The sequence below is a fragment of the Theropithecus gelada genome, chromosome 8 (assembly GCF_003255815.1).
Source record: "Theropithecus gelada isolate Dixy chromosome 8, Tgel_1.0, whole genome shotgun sequence".
In the NCBI taxonomy this organism is placed as follows: domain Eukaryota; kingdom Metazoa; phylum Chordata; class Mammalia; order Primates; family Cercopithecidae; genus Theropithecus; species Theropithecus gelada.
The window spans coordinates 29,648,927-29,667,854 of NC_037676.1; the positions used below are offsets into that span (position 1 = coordinate 29,648,927).

At 37.0% G+C, this 18,928-nt stretch overlaps 1 protein-coding gene across 1 annotated transcript in view; it reads right to left on the bottom strand.

The window, feature by feature from the left end:
- The window catches only part of TEX15 (testis expressed 15, meiosis and synapsis associated), a 63,121-nt gene extending 55,859 nt beyond the window's left edge, over positions 1-7,262 (bottom strand). Inside the window, exon 1 of the mRNA XM_025394721.1 lies at positions 7,127-7,262. Within this exon, the coding sequence (XP_025250506.1) occupies positions 7,127-7,262 (136 nt within the window). The remainder of the gene's footprint in view (positions 1-7,126) is intronic.
- Positions 7,263-18,928: the final 11,666 nt, after the last annotated feature.

An 18,928-nucleotide genomic window follows, 5' to 3' on the forward strand; every position in this document is an offset into this window, starting at 1 on the left:
TTAGGCCATTCTAATAGGTGTGTACAGGTATTTCTACTCTAATTTGAATTTTCCTGATGACATATGATGTGAAACATCTCACCATATGCTTACTTGCCAACTGTGTATCTTCTTTGGTGAAGTGTATGCTAAAGTCTTTGGCTCGTGTTTATTAATTTTTTGATTTTTTTTTTTGAGACAGGGTTTCGCTCTTGTGGTGAGGCTGGAGTGCAGTGGCGTGATCTTGGCTCACTGCAACCTCCGCCTCCTGGGTTCAAGTGATTCTCCTGCCTCAGTCTCCTGAGCAGCTGGAATTACAGGTGCCCACCACATCGCCTGGCTAATTTTTGTATTTTTAGTAGAGACGGGGTTTCTCCATGTCGGCCTGGCTGGTCTCAAACTCCTGACCTCAGGTGATCCACTTGCCTCAGCCTCTCAAAATGCTGGGATGAGGCATGAGCTAACGTGCCCGGCAGGCTAATTTTTTTTTTTTTTTGGAGACAGAGTCTTGCTCTTTCGCCCAGGCTGGAATGCAGTGGTATGATTTCAGCTCACTGCAAGCTCCACCTCCTGGATTCACGCCATTCTCCTGCCTCAGCTGGCAGGCTCATTTTTAAATTGACTTCTTTGCTTTTTTAAATTGACTTGTTTGCCTTTTTATTGTCAAGAATTTTTTAATATATTTTGGATAGCAATTCCTTATCTGAAATGTGTTTTGCAAATATTTTCTCTTTATTACAATTAAAAATTTCTGTTCTGCAAAAGACACTGTCAAGAGAATAAAATCTGGCTATTCAGTCCTTTCTTTCACAAACTACATCTTTGGTATTGCAGCTAAAGTCATTGCCAAACCCAACATCATCTAGATACTCTCATATGTTATCTTCTGTAATTTGTATAGTTTTGTGTTTTACATTTAGGTCTGTGGAATATTTTGAATTAATTTTTGTGCAGGATGTTAATGTCTGTGTCTAGATTCCCTTTTCTGCATGCGGGTGTCCAGTTGCTTCAGCAATATTTGTTGAAAAGACTTTGTTCTATTTTCCTGCCTCTTCTTTGTCAAATATCAGTTTATATTCATGTGGCTCTATTTCTGGGCTCTCTATTCTGTTCCATTGCTTGATTTGTCTGTTTTTTTTTTTTTTTTTTTTTTTTTTGCCAACACCACCCTGCCTTAATTACTGTAGCTTTATAGTATGTCTTGAAGTAAAGTAGTGTCAGTCCTCTGTTGTTTTTCAGTGTTGAGTTGTGTATTCTTAGTCTTTTGCCTCTCCATATAAACTTAATTTTAATGTTTATTTTATTGCAAATTGAAAAGTTGTAATTGTATACATTCAGGAGGTACAATGTGATATTATATGCATATAACACAGGATGATTAAATCAAGCTAACACATCCATTGCCTTGAATATTTATTTTCTGTATTGCCTTGAATACTTAATTTTGAAATACACAATTATTAATCATAGTCAACCCGTTCTGCAAGAGACCTTAAAATTTGTTCCTTCCATATCAGAAACTGTGTGCCATATAAACTTTAGAATCAGTTTGTTGGTATGCACAAAATAACTTGCTGAGATTTTGATTTGGGTGACAATGAATCTGTAAATCAAGTTGGGAAAAACTGGCATATTGATAATACCAACTTTTCCTATTCATAAACGTGAAATCTCTCTATTGGGTTGACTTTTTTCACCAGTTTAGTAGTTTTCCTCATATAGACTTTGTACGTATTTGGTTAGATTTAAACCTAGGTATTTCATTTTTTTGGTGCTAATATAAATGGTATGTTTTAAATTTCAAATTCTACTTGTTCATTGCTGGTATATAAAAAAGCAATATCATATATTAACCTTTATCTTACAACTTCCCCCATAATCGCTTATGAGTTCCAGGAGGGTTTTGATTTTTCAATAGATATGATCATGTCATCTGCAAGAAAGTACAGTTTTCTTTTTTCTTTCCCAATATGTATACCTTTTATTTCTTTATTTCCTTTTCTTGTCCTACTGCATTAGCTAGTACTTCCAGTACAATGTTGAGAAGCAGTGGTGACAGACATCCTTGCCTTGATCTTAGTGTGAAAGCTTTAAATTTTTCACTGTTAAGTTAGCTGAAGGCTTTTTGTAGATTTTTAAAATATCAAGTTGAGGAAATTCCTCTTTATTCCTAGTTTACTGAGAGCTTTTTAACATGAATGGGTGTTACATTTTGTCAAATGCTTTTTTTTTTTTTTTTTGCATCTATTGATATGATCATATGATTTTTCCTCTTTAGATGATGGATTACATTAATTGACTTTCAAATGGTGGACCAGCCTTACATACCTGGGATATATTCCAGTTGGTACTGGTGTGAAATTCTTTCTTAAAGACAGTCTTGCCCAGGCTGCAGTGCAGAAGTGTGATTATGGTTTACTGCAGCCTCAACCTTCAGGGATCAAGCAATCCTCCCACCTGAGTTTCCCAAGTAGCTAGGACTACAGGTGTGCACACCAGGCGGATTTAAATTTTTTTTTCGAGAGACAGGGCCTTGCTGTGTTGCACAGGCTGGTCTCAAACTCCTAACCTCAAGTGATCCTCCCACTTTAGCCTCCCAAAGTGCGGATTACAGGCATATGCCCAGCTATAAAATTCTTTACATTATTGAATTTGATTTGCTGATACTTGGCTGAAAAATTCTGCATCTATCTTCATGAGTGATATTTGTCTGTGGTTTTTATTTTTTTTCCAGACAGGGTCTCACTCTGTTGCCCACGTTGGAGTGCAGTGGCACAGGGGCACAATTATGGCTCACTGCAGACTTGACCTCCCAGGCTCAAGTGATCTTCCCACCTCAGCCTCCTGAGTAGCTGGCACCACAGGCACATGTCACCATGCCTGGATAATTCTTGTATTTTTTGTAGAGATGGGATTTTTCCATGTTGCCAAGCTGATGTCAAACTCCTGGGCTCAAACAATTCTCCCACCTTGGCCTTCCAAAGTGCTGGGATTACAGGTATGAGCCACCATGACTGGCAGTGTAGTTTTTTTTTTTTTTAATGTCAATTTTATTATTTTTTTTTATGTCAATTTTATTTCTCTCTCTCTTTTTTTTTTTTTTTTTTTCTTTTAAAGAGACAGGGTCTCACTCTGTCATCCAGAGTGGAGTACAGTGCTGTGATCATAGCTCACTGCAGCCTTGAACTCCTGGGCTTAAGCCATCCTCCTGCTTCAGCTTCCTAAATAATGCTGAACTTAGATGGTAAGTGTAGGCAGCTCTTTAAATTTAACCAACTCTCACCCTATTGATTCAGAGACCATAGCTGAATATCCAGGAGATAACAATTCCTGGCTATTCCTTCTCAGTATTTTCTTTATTAAAAAATGTTTTATTTTACTTTAAGTTCTGGGATATACGTGCAGAATATGCAGGTTTGTTACATAGATATATGTGTGCCATGGTGGTTTGCTGCACCTATTGACCTCTGTCATCTAGGTTTCCTCCCCTTGACTCCCACCCTCCAACAGATCCCGGTGTGTGTTATTTCCCTCCCTGTGTCCATGTGTTCTCATTGTTCAACGTCCACGTATGAGTGAGAACATGTGGTGTTTGGTTTTCTGTTCCTGTACTTGCAGAGGATGATGGCTTCCAGCTTCACCCATGTCTCTGCAAAGGACATGATCTCATTCCTTTTTATGGCCGCACAGTATTCCATGATGTACATATACCACATTTTCTTTATCCAGTCTATATCACTGATGAGCATTTGGGTTGGTTCCATGTCTCTGTTTCTGAAAATATTGCTGCAATAAACATATGTGTGCATGTGTCTTTACGGTAGAATGATTCAGGCTTTGGGTATATACCCAGTAATGGGATTGCTGGGTCAAATGGTATTTCTGGTACTAGATTCTTGAGGAATCACCACACTGTCTTCCACAATGGTTGAACTAATTTACATTTACATTTCTGCTTGATTCTTGGGATCAAGCGTTCCTCCCACCTCAGCTTCCCAAGTAGCTAGGACTACAGGCATGCACCACACAGGCTGATTTTTATTTTTATTTTTCTAGAGGCAGGGCCTTGCTATGTTGCACAGGCTGGTCTCAAACTCCTAGCCTCAGGGCATGAGCCACAGTGCCCAATGGTGTAAAAACATTCCTATTTATACACAGCCTCACCAGCACCTATCATTTCTTGACTTTTCAATAACTTCCATTCTGACTGGCGTGAGATGGTATCTCACTGTGGTTTTGATTTGCATTTTCTAATGATCAATGATGTTGAGCTTTTCTTGGCTCTGTAGTTTTCTTCTAAGTTCTTTATCTTGTTTTGGTATTAAAATAATGCTCCTCTAAAAGCATGAGTCAGAAAGTATTCCTTCTACTTGTATCTTCTGAAAGAGATTGTAGAGAATTGGTATAACTTCTTCCTTAAATATCTAGTAGCACTCACCAGTGAACCTATCTGGTCCTGGTGTTGTTTTGGAAGGTTATTAGTTATTGATTCAATTTGTTTAATACATAGATTTAGGCCTATTCAGATCATATATTTCTTCTTGTGTAACTTTTTGCAGATACTGTCTTTCAAGGAATTGGTACATTTCATCTAGGTTACCAAATTTATGGGCCTAGAATTGTTCATAGTATCCCTTACCCTTTTAATGTCCATAGGATCTGTAGTGATGTTTTGATTTCTGATATCAGTAATTTGTGCCCCTTTTTTTCTTAGTTATCCTGGCTAGAGGTTTATCAACTTTACTGATCTTTTCAAAGATACAGATTTTCATTTTGTTGATTTTTTTTCTATTAATTTCCTGTTTTTAATTTCATTCATTTCTGCTCTAATTTTTATTATTTCTTTTCTTCCGCTTATTTTGGATTTAATTTGTCCTCTTTTTTCTAGTTTCCTAAGGTGTAAACTTAAATTACTGATTTTAGATATTTCTTGTTTTCTAATATATGCATTCAATGCTATAAATTTCTTCCTAAGTACTGCTTTTGCTTCATCCTACAAATTTTGTTTTCCTTTTCATTTAGTTCAAAGTATTTTAACATTTCTCTTGAGATTTTTCCTTTGATGCATTTATTATTTAGAAGTGTGCTGCTTAATCTCAAAGAATTTGGGTATTTTCCAGCTATCTTTGGGTTATTTATATCTAGTGCCCCCTACTTGATCATCTTAATTCCACTGTGGTCTGATATGGTTTGGCTCTGTGTCCCCAATCAAATCTCATCTTGTAGCTCCCATAATTCCCATGTGTTGTGGGAGGGATCCAGTGGGAGACGACTGGATTATGGGGGCAGGTCTTTCCTGTGCTATTCTCGTGATAGTGAACTGTTCTCATGAGATCTAATGGTTTTAAAAACAGGAGTTTCCCTGCACAAGCTCTCTCTTTGCCTGCTGCCATTCATGTAAGATGTGACTTGCTTCTCCTTGTCTTCTGCCATGATTATGAGGCTTCCCCAGCCACGTGGAACTATAAGTCCATTATAAACCTCTTTCTTTTGTAAATTGCCCAGTCACTAGTATATCTTTATCAGTAGTGTGAAAATGGATTAATACATGGTCTGAGAGGTGACTATGATTTCTACTATTTCAAATCTCTTAACATGTGTATTATGGCCAAGGTACGGTCTATCTTGGTGAGTCTTGGGTGTGCTTGAGAAGAATGTCTAACATACTACTGTTGAATGGAATAGTCTACAGATGTCTATTGTATCAAGTTGATTGACGGTGTTGCTGAGCTATGTCCTTAGTGATTTTCTGTCTGTTGGCAGTATGCCCATTTCTGATAATGGGGTATTTCCAACTATAATAGTAGATTTCTCTATTTCTCCTTGTAGTTCTATTAGTTTTTGCCTGAGTTTTTATTTTAATTAAATTATCAGTTCCAAGTCTTCTATTCGATTATTACATATTTCATTTCTTTGATGAGATTTTCTAGCTGTTCGTTTGTTTCAAAAGTGTCTGTAACTGCTTGTCCAAATATCTTTATGGTAGCTGCTTTAAAAGTCTCTCAGTTAATTATAGTTCCAACACCTGTGTCAATCTTGATGTTGGCATTTGTTATCTTTTCTCATTCAAGTTGAGATTTTCTTGGTGTGTGTTAAGATGAGCGATTTTTATTATATCCTGGTCAACTGGGGCATTTTTATGAGACTCTGGATTATATTTAATCTTGCACTTCAGCAAGACTTTACTAAAACTATGCTGGCAGGAACAATGGCTGGCAGGGAAAGGGGAGCACTGACTCTACTACTATGCAGAGGTGAAGTTCTGGCTTTCCACAGGGCTTCCATTTACACGCTGGGGAGTATCCTGTTACCACTGGAAAGGGCTGGAAGTCCATGGTCCCCACTTATCCTCCACCAACACTGTGGAAGGAGGCCTTGTTACTGCTGGATGTGGTGGAGGTCTAGGCTCTCCACTTTGTTCACTGACTCTAACCCTAGTGGAAAGGGCAACTCATCATCACAAAGCAGGGGTAGATATCAACTGACATTGCAGGAGCAGGATGATGGCAGGGAAGAGAATGCGTTATGGCTGTGTGATCCTACTTGGATCACCACTGACATCATAGGGAAGGAAAGGGGTACCTTGTTCCTGCTGGGTAGGGGGTCAGAGTCCAGGATCCCCACTCAACTTCCTTTGACATCACCCCAGTGGGAAACGGGAGGGGTATATTTAATGTCAAACAGGTTTCCAACTTTCTAGGCTGCCCCTTTCTTAGTCCACTGGCAAGAAAGAAGAGGTTTTACTTGGGGCTTCTGGGGGAGGTCTGCACCAGGCGGCATTTCTCTTGTTGGGGGCATCCAGTCTGAGATATGGAGGAAACAAAAAGAAAATCCAGGGAACTTACTGCTATGTCATTCCCTGAGTTCCAGATTCTCTAGTTGGTGTGTGTTCTCCAGTTTTGAAAGTCTTCTCATATTTGTTTTATAAAAATGTTCAGGGATTTTAGGTGTACTTTGTGGGAAGGATGCAGAACATGCATCTATTCTATTTTGTGTGGAAACATAAGTACATGTATGTTTAAGGAATTAGAGACCTGAATTAATCTAATTTTATATAGAGTCAAAATAAAAGATGAACATAAAATAAGAATCAGAGAAATACAGTAATAGTTACTAAAAAAGTTCCCAACTTCCACAGAAATACTACCTTTCTCAGCTGTCCTCCTGATCTTAGGAATGGTGAATTTCTTCAAAGGATTGACTTCACGAGTATTTAACATGGGTTCGCTAGTTGAGCTCATTTGCCACAGTGTATTCTGTTTAGCAGTTTCTTTCATTTCCATTTTGTTGGTGGCCTAAAATCAACCCAAGGTTATTAAGCAAACGGTCAATAAATACATAAAAGGCAATGGCAGTACAATCATTTAAAAGTTCAACAAAAGTAAACAGTAAAATGTTCTTAGTCAACTATCAGAAAGTTTCCATCTCAATTTGCCAGTTACCCAAAAAAGAAAATGAGTTTACAACTTTGGTTTTTGTATATCAAAAATATCAGCTGGGCACAGTGATTCACACCTGTAATTCCAGCACTTTGAGAGGCTGAGGTGGGCAGATCACTTGACATTAGGAGTTTGAGACCAGCCTGGCCAACATGGTGAAACCCCGTCTCTACTAAAAACACAAAAAAATCAGCTGGGCGTGGTGGCACATGCCTGTAATTCCAGCTACTTGGGAGACTGAGGCATGAGAACAGCTTGAACCCAGGAGGTGGAGGATGCATCGAGCTGAGATCACTCCACTGCACTCCAGCCTGGGCAAAAGAGCAAGACTCTATCTCAATATATATATTCATATATATATATTTCACATATATATTTCATATGTATATATATGAATTTTTGTTTCTAACACATTTTTCCTTGTAATTCATGTAACTGCAATTAGGTAACCAAAAGTCTCCCTGCTCCTGAAAAGCTCAAAAACTTACAGCCATAACAATTTTTATACACATTTGGTAAAATTCTTACCAAATACTACATTTTTTCTTTCTTTCTTTCTTTTGAGACAGGGTCTCTCTGTGTTGCCCAGGCTGGTTTTGAACTCCTGGGCTCAAGTGATCCTCCTGCCTCGGAATCCCAAAGTGTTGGAATTACAGGCGTGAGCCACCATGCCCAGCTCAAATATTCCATTTTCAGAAAGCATTTTTTTCCTATACATTTCTGTGACAAAAATGATACTCTCTTTAAATCAAAATCTCTGGTTTCAGAAGAAACTTCAAAAAGCTGTAAACCAACTATTGCTGACTATTCCTACAGTTGATGGCCAACAACAGCCAATTGCTTATTGACTACTGCTGCATAGTATCATTCTATAAATGCTTAAGACAACATCATATATTGCTATACCAGAAATATCAAAAATATTCCTCCCTTCCTTTTTCCCTCTCCTTTCTCTCTCTCCCCAAACTTCCCTGCAACCTCCATCCCCTGCCAAATATTGATTCTTAACCTCTTTAAGTAGAACTCAAACTGGATTTCAAAAGACAGCTATGGAGTATACACACAAGGAAATATATATAAGCAGGTATTTTTCATACCATTTCATAAGATGGTTGATGGCCCTCCTGACACCTATCAACGGCTTAGTTCAAACATCAGATCACAATCCAAATTAAAAGATGCCAAAATTCTACAGAAGGATCACAAAGCATAAGGTTCTAAGAAGGTTCACAAGGATGTCCCTCTTAATGCCCTCCTGTTCTTTATGAAAGGTGATCTTGCAATCTCCCAATCAAACATGGATCAGGGAATGAAAAAGACCTCTAGAAAAAAAGAGAAGCCAGGCAGCCCTTCTTTCATTCAGCCACAAAGACACTAGTGGAGTACTGCTTTCTAACAAGAATACTCCTAAGATGCACCAGCTCTAGAGATACTTGTCAAGGCTGCCACATTCACCTCACAGTTTAGTAAGGGGGAAGAATGGAAAATAGTTTAGAATGCCTTATGCAATAAAAATCTCTTCAATTAGTCATGATCTGTAACAACAGCACATAAAGGTAAAGAACAATCAGTTGAATATACTTTACTTGAACAGCCAAGTGCTGGGACAATCCTCAAAGCACAATCTTCAAAACTGCCTTTAACTACAGTTAAATTACATATTCGGTTTGGGAGGTTGAGGTGGGTGGATTACGAGGTCAGGAGTTTGAGACCAGTCTGGCCAACATAGTGAAACCCCGTCTCTACTAAAAGTACAAAAAATTAGCCGGGTGTGGTGGTGTGCACCTGTAATCCCAGCTACTCTGGAGGCTGAGGCAGGAGAATCACTTGAACCCAGGAGGCAGAGGCTGCGGCAAGCCGAGATCGCACCATTGCACTCCAGCCTGGACAACAGTGTGAGACTCTGGCTCAAAGAAAAAAAAAATTACATATTCAAGAAAGCTCGATGATTTCAGCTATAGGGTTTCTCTAGCATAATTTACTAATAAAGGAAAGATTTATGAAGTTCACTTCTGTTCCTCAGGGCTTACTTAGGATAATACTTTGCCACAAAAAGCTAAGTTTACAATTAATGAAAGATGAATAATCAGGACACAACAGTGTTCAACATACTTCATTAAATAAGTTGTGCTCAGCAATTTTTCAGTTATTATCTTTTAAGCAGGAATAACGTCTCTTTAACTTCAACCATGTTAAAGTGATAACTTCATGTATTTTTTTTTGTTTGTTTGGGTTTTTTATGGGTGGGATATTAGACCTTTAATATATATTTCTTTATGCTCATGTATCACAGACCTATAACCTTTATATTTATATGTTACATATTACAAATTATATCATATGAAATAGTCCTACAATTATATATATATTTATGTATTATTTATTTATATACATATATATAAGTAAAATAAGGAAGTTTGAATTCTGAGGATTCATGCTGAGACTGTCTTCTGGAGTCCTGGGCTATTCTAGATAGAAAAAGAAATCAATTATAAATCATTCATGAATAGTTAATGTACATGGCAATATACATAAAGTATATATATAAAGTATATACCATATACTTTAACAGATATTCAAAATAACTAAAGAACAAAGGAACCAAAGACAAGTGTTTGCTAATAATTTAAACACCTATTTATACAGGTTTTAAGAGAATGTATGTTATGAACAACTTTAGGCCAATACATTTAAATATTACAGAAAATAATTCTTAGGAAAAAAGCTGCCAAAATTGATTCAAGAAGAAACAAAAACAATGAATAACCCTGTTATTATTAGGAGGAAATTAAATCAGTAGAAATTCAAACAAAAGTTAAATAAAAGTGGTAATACATCATAAATCAGCTGAGTTCATCTCAGAAATGCAAAAATTTGCCATTTTCTAGCTCACTTCCTACTCCCTCCTCAATCTACTTTGATTTCTACTTCCATTACTCCACCTAAACAGTGATCTTCAAAGTCATCAATGATTATCCACATCAGTCATTTGTGGCTCATGACTTACTTGGCCTCTCTCTGTTTGATACTCTTGACCAATCTGTTCTTGAAATAACACAGCTTGCCAGACTTCTATGACTTCATAATCCTGATTTTCTTGGTTTCTTAGTAACTCACCTTTCTGTATCTAGCCTTTATTATTTACTAACTTTTGCTTTAAAGAAAATATTCTTTCCATTTTTACTTGTTAATATTTCGTCAAACTTAACCTTTGAAAACATGGCAAATAAAAATAGAAACTTGTGGTTTTAGTTAGCATTTAATTCATTATCAGTGACATTGAGCTATTTTGTTTTTTCTGTGAATCACTCATTCTTATCTTTTTGTCCATTTTTTTCCCACAGAGAAGATAGTATTCTAGTTAATGATTTATAAGGACTCCATATACAAATAAATTAGTTTTGTCTGTCATATGTATTTTAATATTTTTGCCTTTTAATTTTGTTTGTTTCTATGTGAGGAAGATTCCTCACATAGAAAAACTAATTTTTGTATAGTCTCATTTCTGAATCTTTTTTTTTTCCTTTGAGACTAGGTCTCACTAGTGTAGCCCAGGCTGGTCTCAAATTCCTGAGCTCAAGCGATCAATTATGACATGGGGAATTCTGGTTTGTCCTCATTGCACTGTGTGGGGTGAGTGAGAGTGCTGTCATGGGAAGATGCCAGCTAACTGCACACAGATTTTTGATCCTCATGCCTCAGCTTCCCAAATGGCTAAGTAGCTAGGATTACAGGCAAATGCCAACTGTGCTTGGCTAATTTCTCAATCTTTTATTACACATCATCACCAGGAATGTCTAAGAGTTCCAGTTTCTCCATATTCTCATCAACGCTTCATGTTGGTAGTCTTTACTTTCTGCCAACCTGACAGGAGCAAATGATAACTAATTGTGGTTAGTTTGCATTTTCTCTCCCCTCACCCCCTTTTTTTTTTTTTTACAGTGTCTTGCTCTGTCACCTAGGCTGGAGTGAAGTGGTGTGATCTCAGTGCACTACAAACTCTGCCTCCTGGGTTCAAGCGATTCTCCTGGCTCAGCCTCCCTAGTAGCTGGGACTATGGGCACGTGCCACCACGCGTTGCTAATTTTTGTAGAGACAAGGTTTCACTATGTTGGCCAGGCTGGTCTCAGCTTCCTGACCTCGAGTGATCTGCCCGCCTCATTCTCCCAAAGTGCCTGTGGGCGTGAGCCACTGAATCCAGCCCCCAATTTTTGAGAATGATCATGTACTGAGTATATATATTGGTCATGTTTCCACATCTGGGAAATACTCATTCAAGCTTTTTACCCACTTTTCTATCAGTTTAGTCTATGTATTTGCAAGAAATCTTTATATGAGATATTATCTTTTTTGCTAATTATATTTATTGCAAATAATTCCCCCCACTTTTAAAAGTTGTATTTTCATTTTCTAAAAGAGGTATGTTTAATTTTAGTCCCAAATATGAATATGAATATTTTTATTTATATTTTGTGCTTTCATTTTTGCTTTTGATCAACTTTAAGAAATACTTCTCCCCAAGCTGGGCACAGTGGTTCACGCCTGTAATCCCAGCACTTTGGGAGGCTGAGGTGGGTGGATGACGAGGTCAGGAGATTGAGACCATCCTGGGTAACACGGTGAAACCCCATCTCTACTAAAACTACAAAAAATTAGCCGGGCGTGGTGGCAGGGGCCTGTAGCCCCAGCTACTCAGGAGACTGAGGCAGGAGAATGGCGCGAACCCGGGTGGCGGAGCTTGCAGTAAGCGGAGATTGCGTCACTGCACTCCAGCCTGGGCGACACAGCAAGACTCTGTTTCCAAAAAAGGAAAAAAGATATACCTCTTCCCAAGATCATAAAGATATCCCATATATTTTCTTCTAAAACTTTCATAGTTGTGTCTTTTACCTTTAAGTATTTACTTTGCCTCAAATTCATTTTTTGTCTATGGTAAAAAATAAAAGTTCAAGTTTTCCATGTGAATATCAAACTGCTAGCATTGTTTTTTAAAACAACCTTTCCTATTCCTACTTATCTGTAATGCCATCTCTGACATAAACCCATTTTCTACATATGTATGAATTCTGGGCTCTGTGCTCTGTTTCATCAGTGTCTTTCTGTATTCATGCATCAACACCATATTGTAACAAATCTTGATACATGCTTTAGCAAAACTGAAAGAAAAAAAAATAAAACATATCTTGTTCTTCCACAGCCTCTTTGCACTTACATACACATTTTAAATTAGGCCTATCTAAGAATAAATTTTGTTTAGGTTTTAACTGGAACTTCACTGAACCTCGTGATCAATCTTAAGATAAGTCATGTTGTTATATTAGCTTTCCTATCTGTGAACATGCTATTCAGGTCATTAATGTCTTTCAAAAGTTTTATAACTTTTTTCCCTGAGAGTTTTTCACTTCTTTTAAAGTATTTAATCTAAAGTACTTTATAATTTTTACGTTACTATATACAGTATCTTTAAAAGTTATTTTATTCACTACTATGTTTAAAATGATGTTGATAATGATAATAAAAATGGCTAACACATATTTAACACTTACCAGGTACCAGACACTTTTCTAAGTGATTTAGATATATACTGATCCATTTAATCTTCACAATATCCCTATCAGATACCCTTATTTTAAATTAGAAAACAAAAGTGCAGGGAAGTTAAATAGTATGTCCAAGGACACAAAGCTAGGAGGGGTGGAATCTGGAATTCAAAGCTAGGCAGTGTGGCACCAGAGTGAATGCACTCAATCACTAGGCAAATGACTCTCCAAAAACCAATTTCTATATATTGGCTACCCAGCAACCTTGTTAAGCTCTTATTAATTCTAATAATTTATCTTCATTAACAGCCATATCCTCTATGAATAATGGACTGTATAATGACTTATGGTTTTGTGTCTTCCCATCTGATTCTTATGCTATTTATTTCTTGTACCTAGTACAATGTTGAATATAAGTGATAATGGCAGGTATCTTGATCTTGCCCTTGATTTTAAAGGGAATGTTTTAAATATTTTACAGTTTAATATGATAAATTCTATTTTTTAGTAGACATGCTGCCATCAGGCTTAATTTTCCTGGGTACAAATTCTAGAATGACTGCTACTTTCTCTCAGCACTCTGAAGATGTTATCACCTCCAATATAATTGTCATTCATTTATGAGTAATCTTTTCCTCTGGCAGCTTTTAGTATCTTCTTTGTCTCTTATGTCCTGCATTTTCATCATGATGTTCTAGGCTAAGTATTTGATGAACTTCTTATATCTAACTTTTGGTATCTTTCAACAATTATGTGAAATTCTCAGAAACTTTATTGTTAAATATTGCTGTGACATCATTCTGTTTCCTCAGTATAGAACTTCTATTTACCTATGTTCAAATTTCTACCTTTATTCTTCATGTTTCTTAACCTTCCTTCATATCTAAAAATAATATTATGTTTCTTCATATCTAACATCTGGTTCACTGACTCTCTTCAGCTAGGTCTAATCTGCTTCTAGTCCATTGAGTTTTTAATTATTACTATTTCCATTAATAAGTGTTATATTTGGTTATTTAAAAAAATCTGCTTCTCACATTTTAAAGCCTTCCTCATTTCTTTAAAAATATATTGTATTTAAACTGAGTGTGATGGTTTTCACCTGTACTCCCTGCTACGTGGCAGGTTGTGGTGGTAGAATTGCTTGAGCCTATGAGTTCAAAGCTCTAGTGAGCTATGACTGCACTCCAGCCTGGTCAACGTAGCAACGTAGCAAGAAAAAAAACTCTGTCTCTAAAAAAATGCTGTATTTGATAATTCCAAAGTCTTAAGTCTCAACTCTGATTCTCCTATTTTTTTTGTGTGTGTGTGTTATCGTTTACTTATAATACCTGGCTTCCTGTATGATTTATATATATCATTAATTCGTTCACTATTTCCGTAACTCATATTTCTTAAAGCTTGGAACAGGCATAAAGACAGACATCTAAGAACAATAAAATAGGAAAAAGAGTTCCAAGATAAACCTTCACATATATGTGAAATGATGTTCCACAAGGTGCCAAGACCATTCAGTGGGAGAAAGGACAGTCTGCAACAAATAGTGCCGGAAAACTGGATATCCATGTGCAAAAGAATGAAGTTGGATTCTTACTTTAAACCATGTACAAAAATTAACTGCAAATGGATCAAAGACTAAAGATAAGAGTTAAAACTATCAAACTGTTAGAAAAAAAAAAAAACACACACATAAAGAAAAAGCCTAATGTGAAGGTATTGGGATGTGGGGCCTTTAGAAGCTGATTAGGTATTAAAGGTGGTGCCTTCATGAAGGTACCCTTACAAAACAGACTGTAAAGACCTCCCTCACTGCTTCTACCATGTGAAGATGCAGGGAAAAGACAGCTGTCTGTGGACCAGCAAGCAGTCCCTCACCAGCTACCAAATCTGGCAGCACCTTGATCTTGGACTCCCCAGTCTCCAGAACTGTGACAAAGAAATTTCTGTTGTCTATAAGTTACCCAGTTTATGGTATTTTGTTACAGCAGCCTAAATGCACCAAGACAGAGGATTTTTAGAAGATCTCCTATAGGTTAGTTTGAACTGATCTTTAGTCAGCAAGAGCATAATCAAAAGAGCATAATCTGTATGGTAAGCTGGAAAAGGCCCATATCAAAAAATATATGTAGTATAATGACTTAGATGTCAACCTTGCACAAAATGGCTGCCAACAGTGAGCCAAGATTGCGCCACTGCACTCTAGCCTGGGCGACAGAGTAAGACTCCGTCGCAAAAAAACAGAAACAAACAAACAAAAAAATGACCGTCAACAAATGTCTGTTGAATTGGTGATAGTGGTACCAAAGGGGTAAAGTTAAACAACACATTGCTTTTCATGGACTCGAAGTTTGAAACCAAGCTTTGTTGAAGGGTCAGAGGATGCCCCTAAGAGGTTACCAGTAAAATCCATCTATTAATAATCCTCTTATTGGACTTAAAGAATGTTGCTGATCTTTCTCTACTAATTAAGGCAGGAGCATCTGGTTAAGCATTAGTTATTTTGTTGTTGTTGTTGTTTTAAACAGAGCTCAGACTCAACACCTATGAAGCCATTATGTGACATTCCATTAGGTAAATGTATAGATTATTCAAGGGTTTACATGTCAACACTTTTTGAACACATACTTTTTTTTTTTTTTTTAAATTTCAGACAGAGTCTCACTGTGTCCCCATGCTGGAGTGCAGTGGTACGATCTCGGCTCACTGCAACCTCTGCCTCCCGAGTTCAAGCGATTCGCCTGCCTCAGCCTCCCAAGTAGCTGGGACTACAGACATCTGCCACCACACCTGGCTAATTTTTTGTATTTTCATAGAGACAGGGTTTCACCATGTTGGCCAGGATGATCTAAATCTCCTGACCTTGTGATCCACTCACCTTGGCCTCCCAAAGTGCTGGGATTATAGGTGTGAGCCACCATGCCCAGCCACACACACACATTTAAAGAAAGTTCAATTTCATCACAGTGACTTGTGAAGTTCTATCTTTCATTTTTTCTCAAATCCTTTAATGTGAAGTTTGACTATTGGTACCTTGGAACTTGGGAGAAGAGTGGAACATCTGGAATGCCTAAATGCAAGACAATAATGACCCATAAAGTTTTTAAAAATTTCCCCTCAATCTTATACATAAGAGGTAGAAGTTATTTTAAAAGAGTGTTTCTGGGTTATTTCCATCCTCTTTATATTAAATGAACAGAAAACTAGAAGCAAAAGAGCAAAGAATGCACGGCAGTTTTATCATGCTTTTAATTTTATTTAAAATGGCTATTAGGACTTAGGCCATTTTTCATTTCTTTTCACTCATCTTGTTTACTTTGCCACTGTCAAATCTGAGTCTCTTAGAAAGACATTAACAAATTCTGCTGGAGAAGATGAACTATCTATTCAGTCTACTTCCTTAGAGGGCATTAGTGTGATCCAGAGACAAAGGCTCATAGCAACTACATAATAATTCCAGTAGTTACCTGGGCTCACTATCAGAACCACACAATTAAAAAAAAAGTCAACATAACTCCCAAAAAGAATGCCCCCATTCTGCTGACATTTGTTTTACTTAAGTTTAAAAGATTTAGACAAGCAGAACCTGTGTGCTTCTTAGAATCAGTGCCCATATTGACCACTGCCTCAGAAAGATATGCAGTATCAAAAGAAAGCCTCACAATTAGACTGCACTACACATCTCTAAATCCTTAAAAATTTATAGTAAAACTGTAGTAATTTAAACTATTTGGGGAGAATAAAAATCTTAGTATCTGGATAAAAGTAACAAATATATTATCAAGTGCTAACAAATAAAGCCTCTTCCAGATTTGTTTTGAAGACTCTAAGACTGAAAGCAATTTTCCCCCCAATGCAAAAAAGTCTAGAACTGATCATAGAGACCAGTTAAAGTCAGGGGGGTGGTGGGAGGGTATCTAAATTATCAGGGTCAACCAGTGACAAGTAGCTAAAGATAACCTGGCTAGGAAATTCACACCCTTTTGATTTAACAAACCAACCTTTCACTTCCCTTCCAAATTGTCTTTACAAAATCGGGTTGAAAAAAAAATTGTGAAAGGATTTATGAAATAACAGAAAGTATTCTGTACAAGAAGTCAGCAGACATAGGTTTCTTGTCCTGATTCTGCCACTCACTAGATGTCTGCTCCTAAGCTTTACTTTGCTCATTTGTGTTTCGGTAAGGCTTAAAGCTGTATTGTAAACTGTAAAATGTTTTGCCTCCTCCTAACACTTACCCCTCTTCCTACCACTTTCAGGCTCTATCGACATTTTCTCTGTGGTTCCACATATAGGCGTATGCAAGAAATTGTACACTGTATGCAAGTCGATGCCTTAAAAGTTAGATGCCCTCAGTACGCTGAACAGTCCCAATTCCTCCTCTACCTTTCCAATTACTTAGAATATTTCTTTGCCTAGAGTATTTCCTTCCATGACTATGGTATTTTTGCTTTTCAAATGCCAATAGTGGGTCCAATTCCCATCCTCTGAGAGTGAATTTCATCGTTAGAATCAACCAAAAATCATTTAAAACCCATAAGATTAATATGTGGGTAACTAAATGCGACAATACCACTATTGACTAAAAGTATAAAAATTTTAAGAATCTAAAAAGCAATTAATTCTCTTTTAAGAGTCAAGATCTCACTCTGATATCTCACCCAGGCTGGAGTGCAGTGGTACAATTACAGTTCATTGTAACCTTGAATTCCCGGGCTCGAGCGATCCTTCTGCCTCAGCCTCCTAAGGAGTTAGGATTGCAAGCACATGCCTCCTCACCAGGCTAATTTTTATTTTATTTTTTGAAAGATAAGGTCTCGCTATGTTGCACGGGCTGGTCTCAAACTCCTCATCTCAAGCAATCCTCCTGCCTCTGCCTCTCAAAGTGCTGGGATTACTGGCATGAGCCACTAAGCTGGGCCTCATTTTCTTGCCCTGCTTATGTATTGGTTCAAAAAGTAATTCCAAACCTTGAATACCACAAATGTTCTAAGCAATATTTGCATATTGGCTTGACTTTCAAATTATTATTGAAATTTTACTATTATTCAAATAAAATTATTCATTTTTATTATTCAAATTATTATTGAAAGTTTCAATACTTACCCTAAATTAAGGTCAATTATGTACGGGACAATATTCTGTACCGTACTACAATCTACCCACTTTTCCATCTCCAGCACAAAGTATACTTCCTTACAAAATAAATACCTGCTATGGTCTGAATGCTTGTGCCCCCCGACACTCATACGTTGAAGCCTAAACATCAGAGTGATGGTATTAAGAGGTGAGGCCTCTGGAGATGATTAAGTCTTGAGAACAGACCCCTCATGAATGGGATTAGCATACTTATTAAAGACCCTCAAGGGTCTTTAATTCCACCATGCAAAAACACAATGAAAATGCACCACGTATGAGAAAGCACCCACCATCCCAGACACTGAATCTGCCAGCACCTTCATCTTGGACTTCTCTGCTTCCAGAACTGTGAAAAATATATTTATGTTGTTTATGAGTTACCCAGTTTATATTTTGTTGTAGTGGCCCGAGTAGATTAAGACAGTACCCAATAAGTATTATCATCAAGAATAAATATTTACATACTTTAAAGTATTCCAAAGTGTGATAAAAGACACTCTTCATCTATCTTCTTTATTGCCAAATTATTTATAAGTCAATAGTAAAGTAGTTAAAAGAAATCAACAAGTTATAAATAAAGCAGTAACAAAGCCATTATTTGAAATACTTACCACTCTTCAATGGTATCTAGCATCATACAGTTATGATCATTACTCAGTCCATACATGAAAACTGATAAGGGAATATCTACAAAATAAAAATAAAAACAGAAACATGTAGAGAATTATGATCAGAAGCTCCCCCTGCCCAATAATTAGCTCTTCATTGTCCTCTCTATTCATTTTTTTCTTCCTGGTTTCTGCCTCCCTTTCACTCCTGTTTCATTCTAGGGGA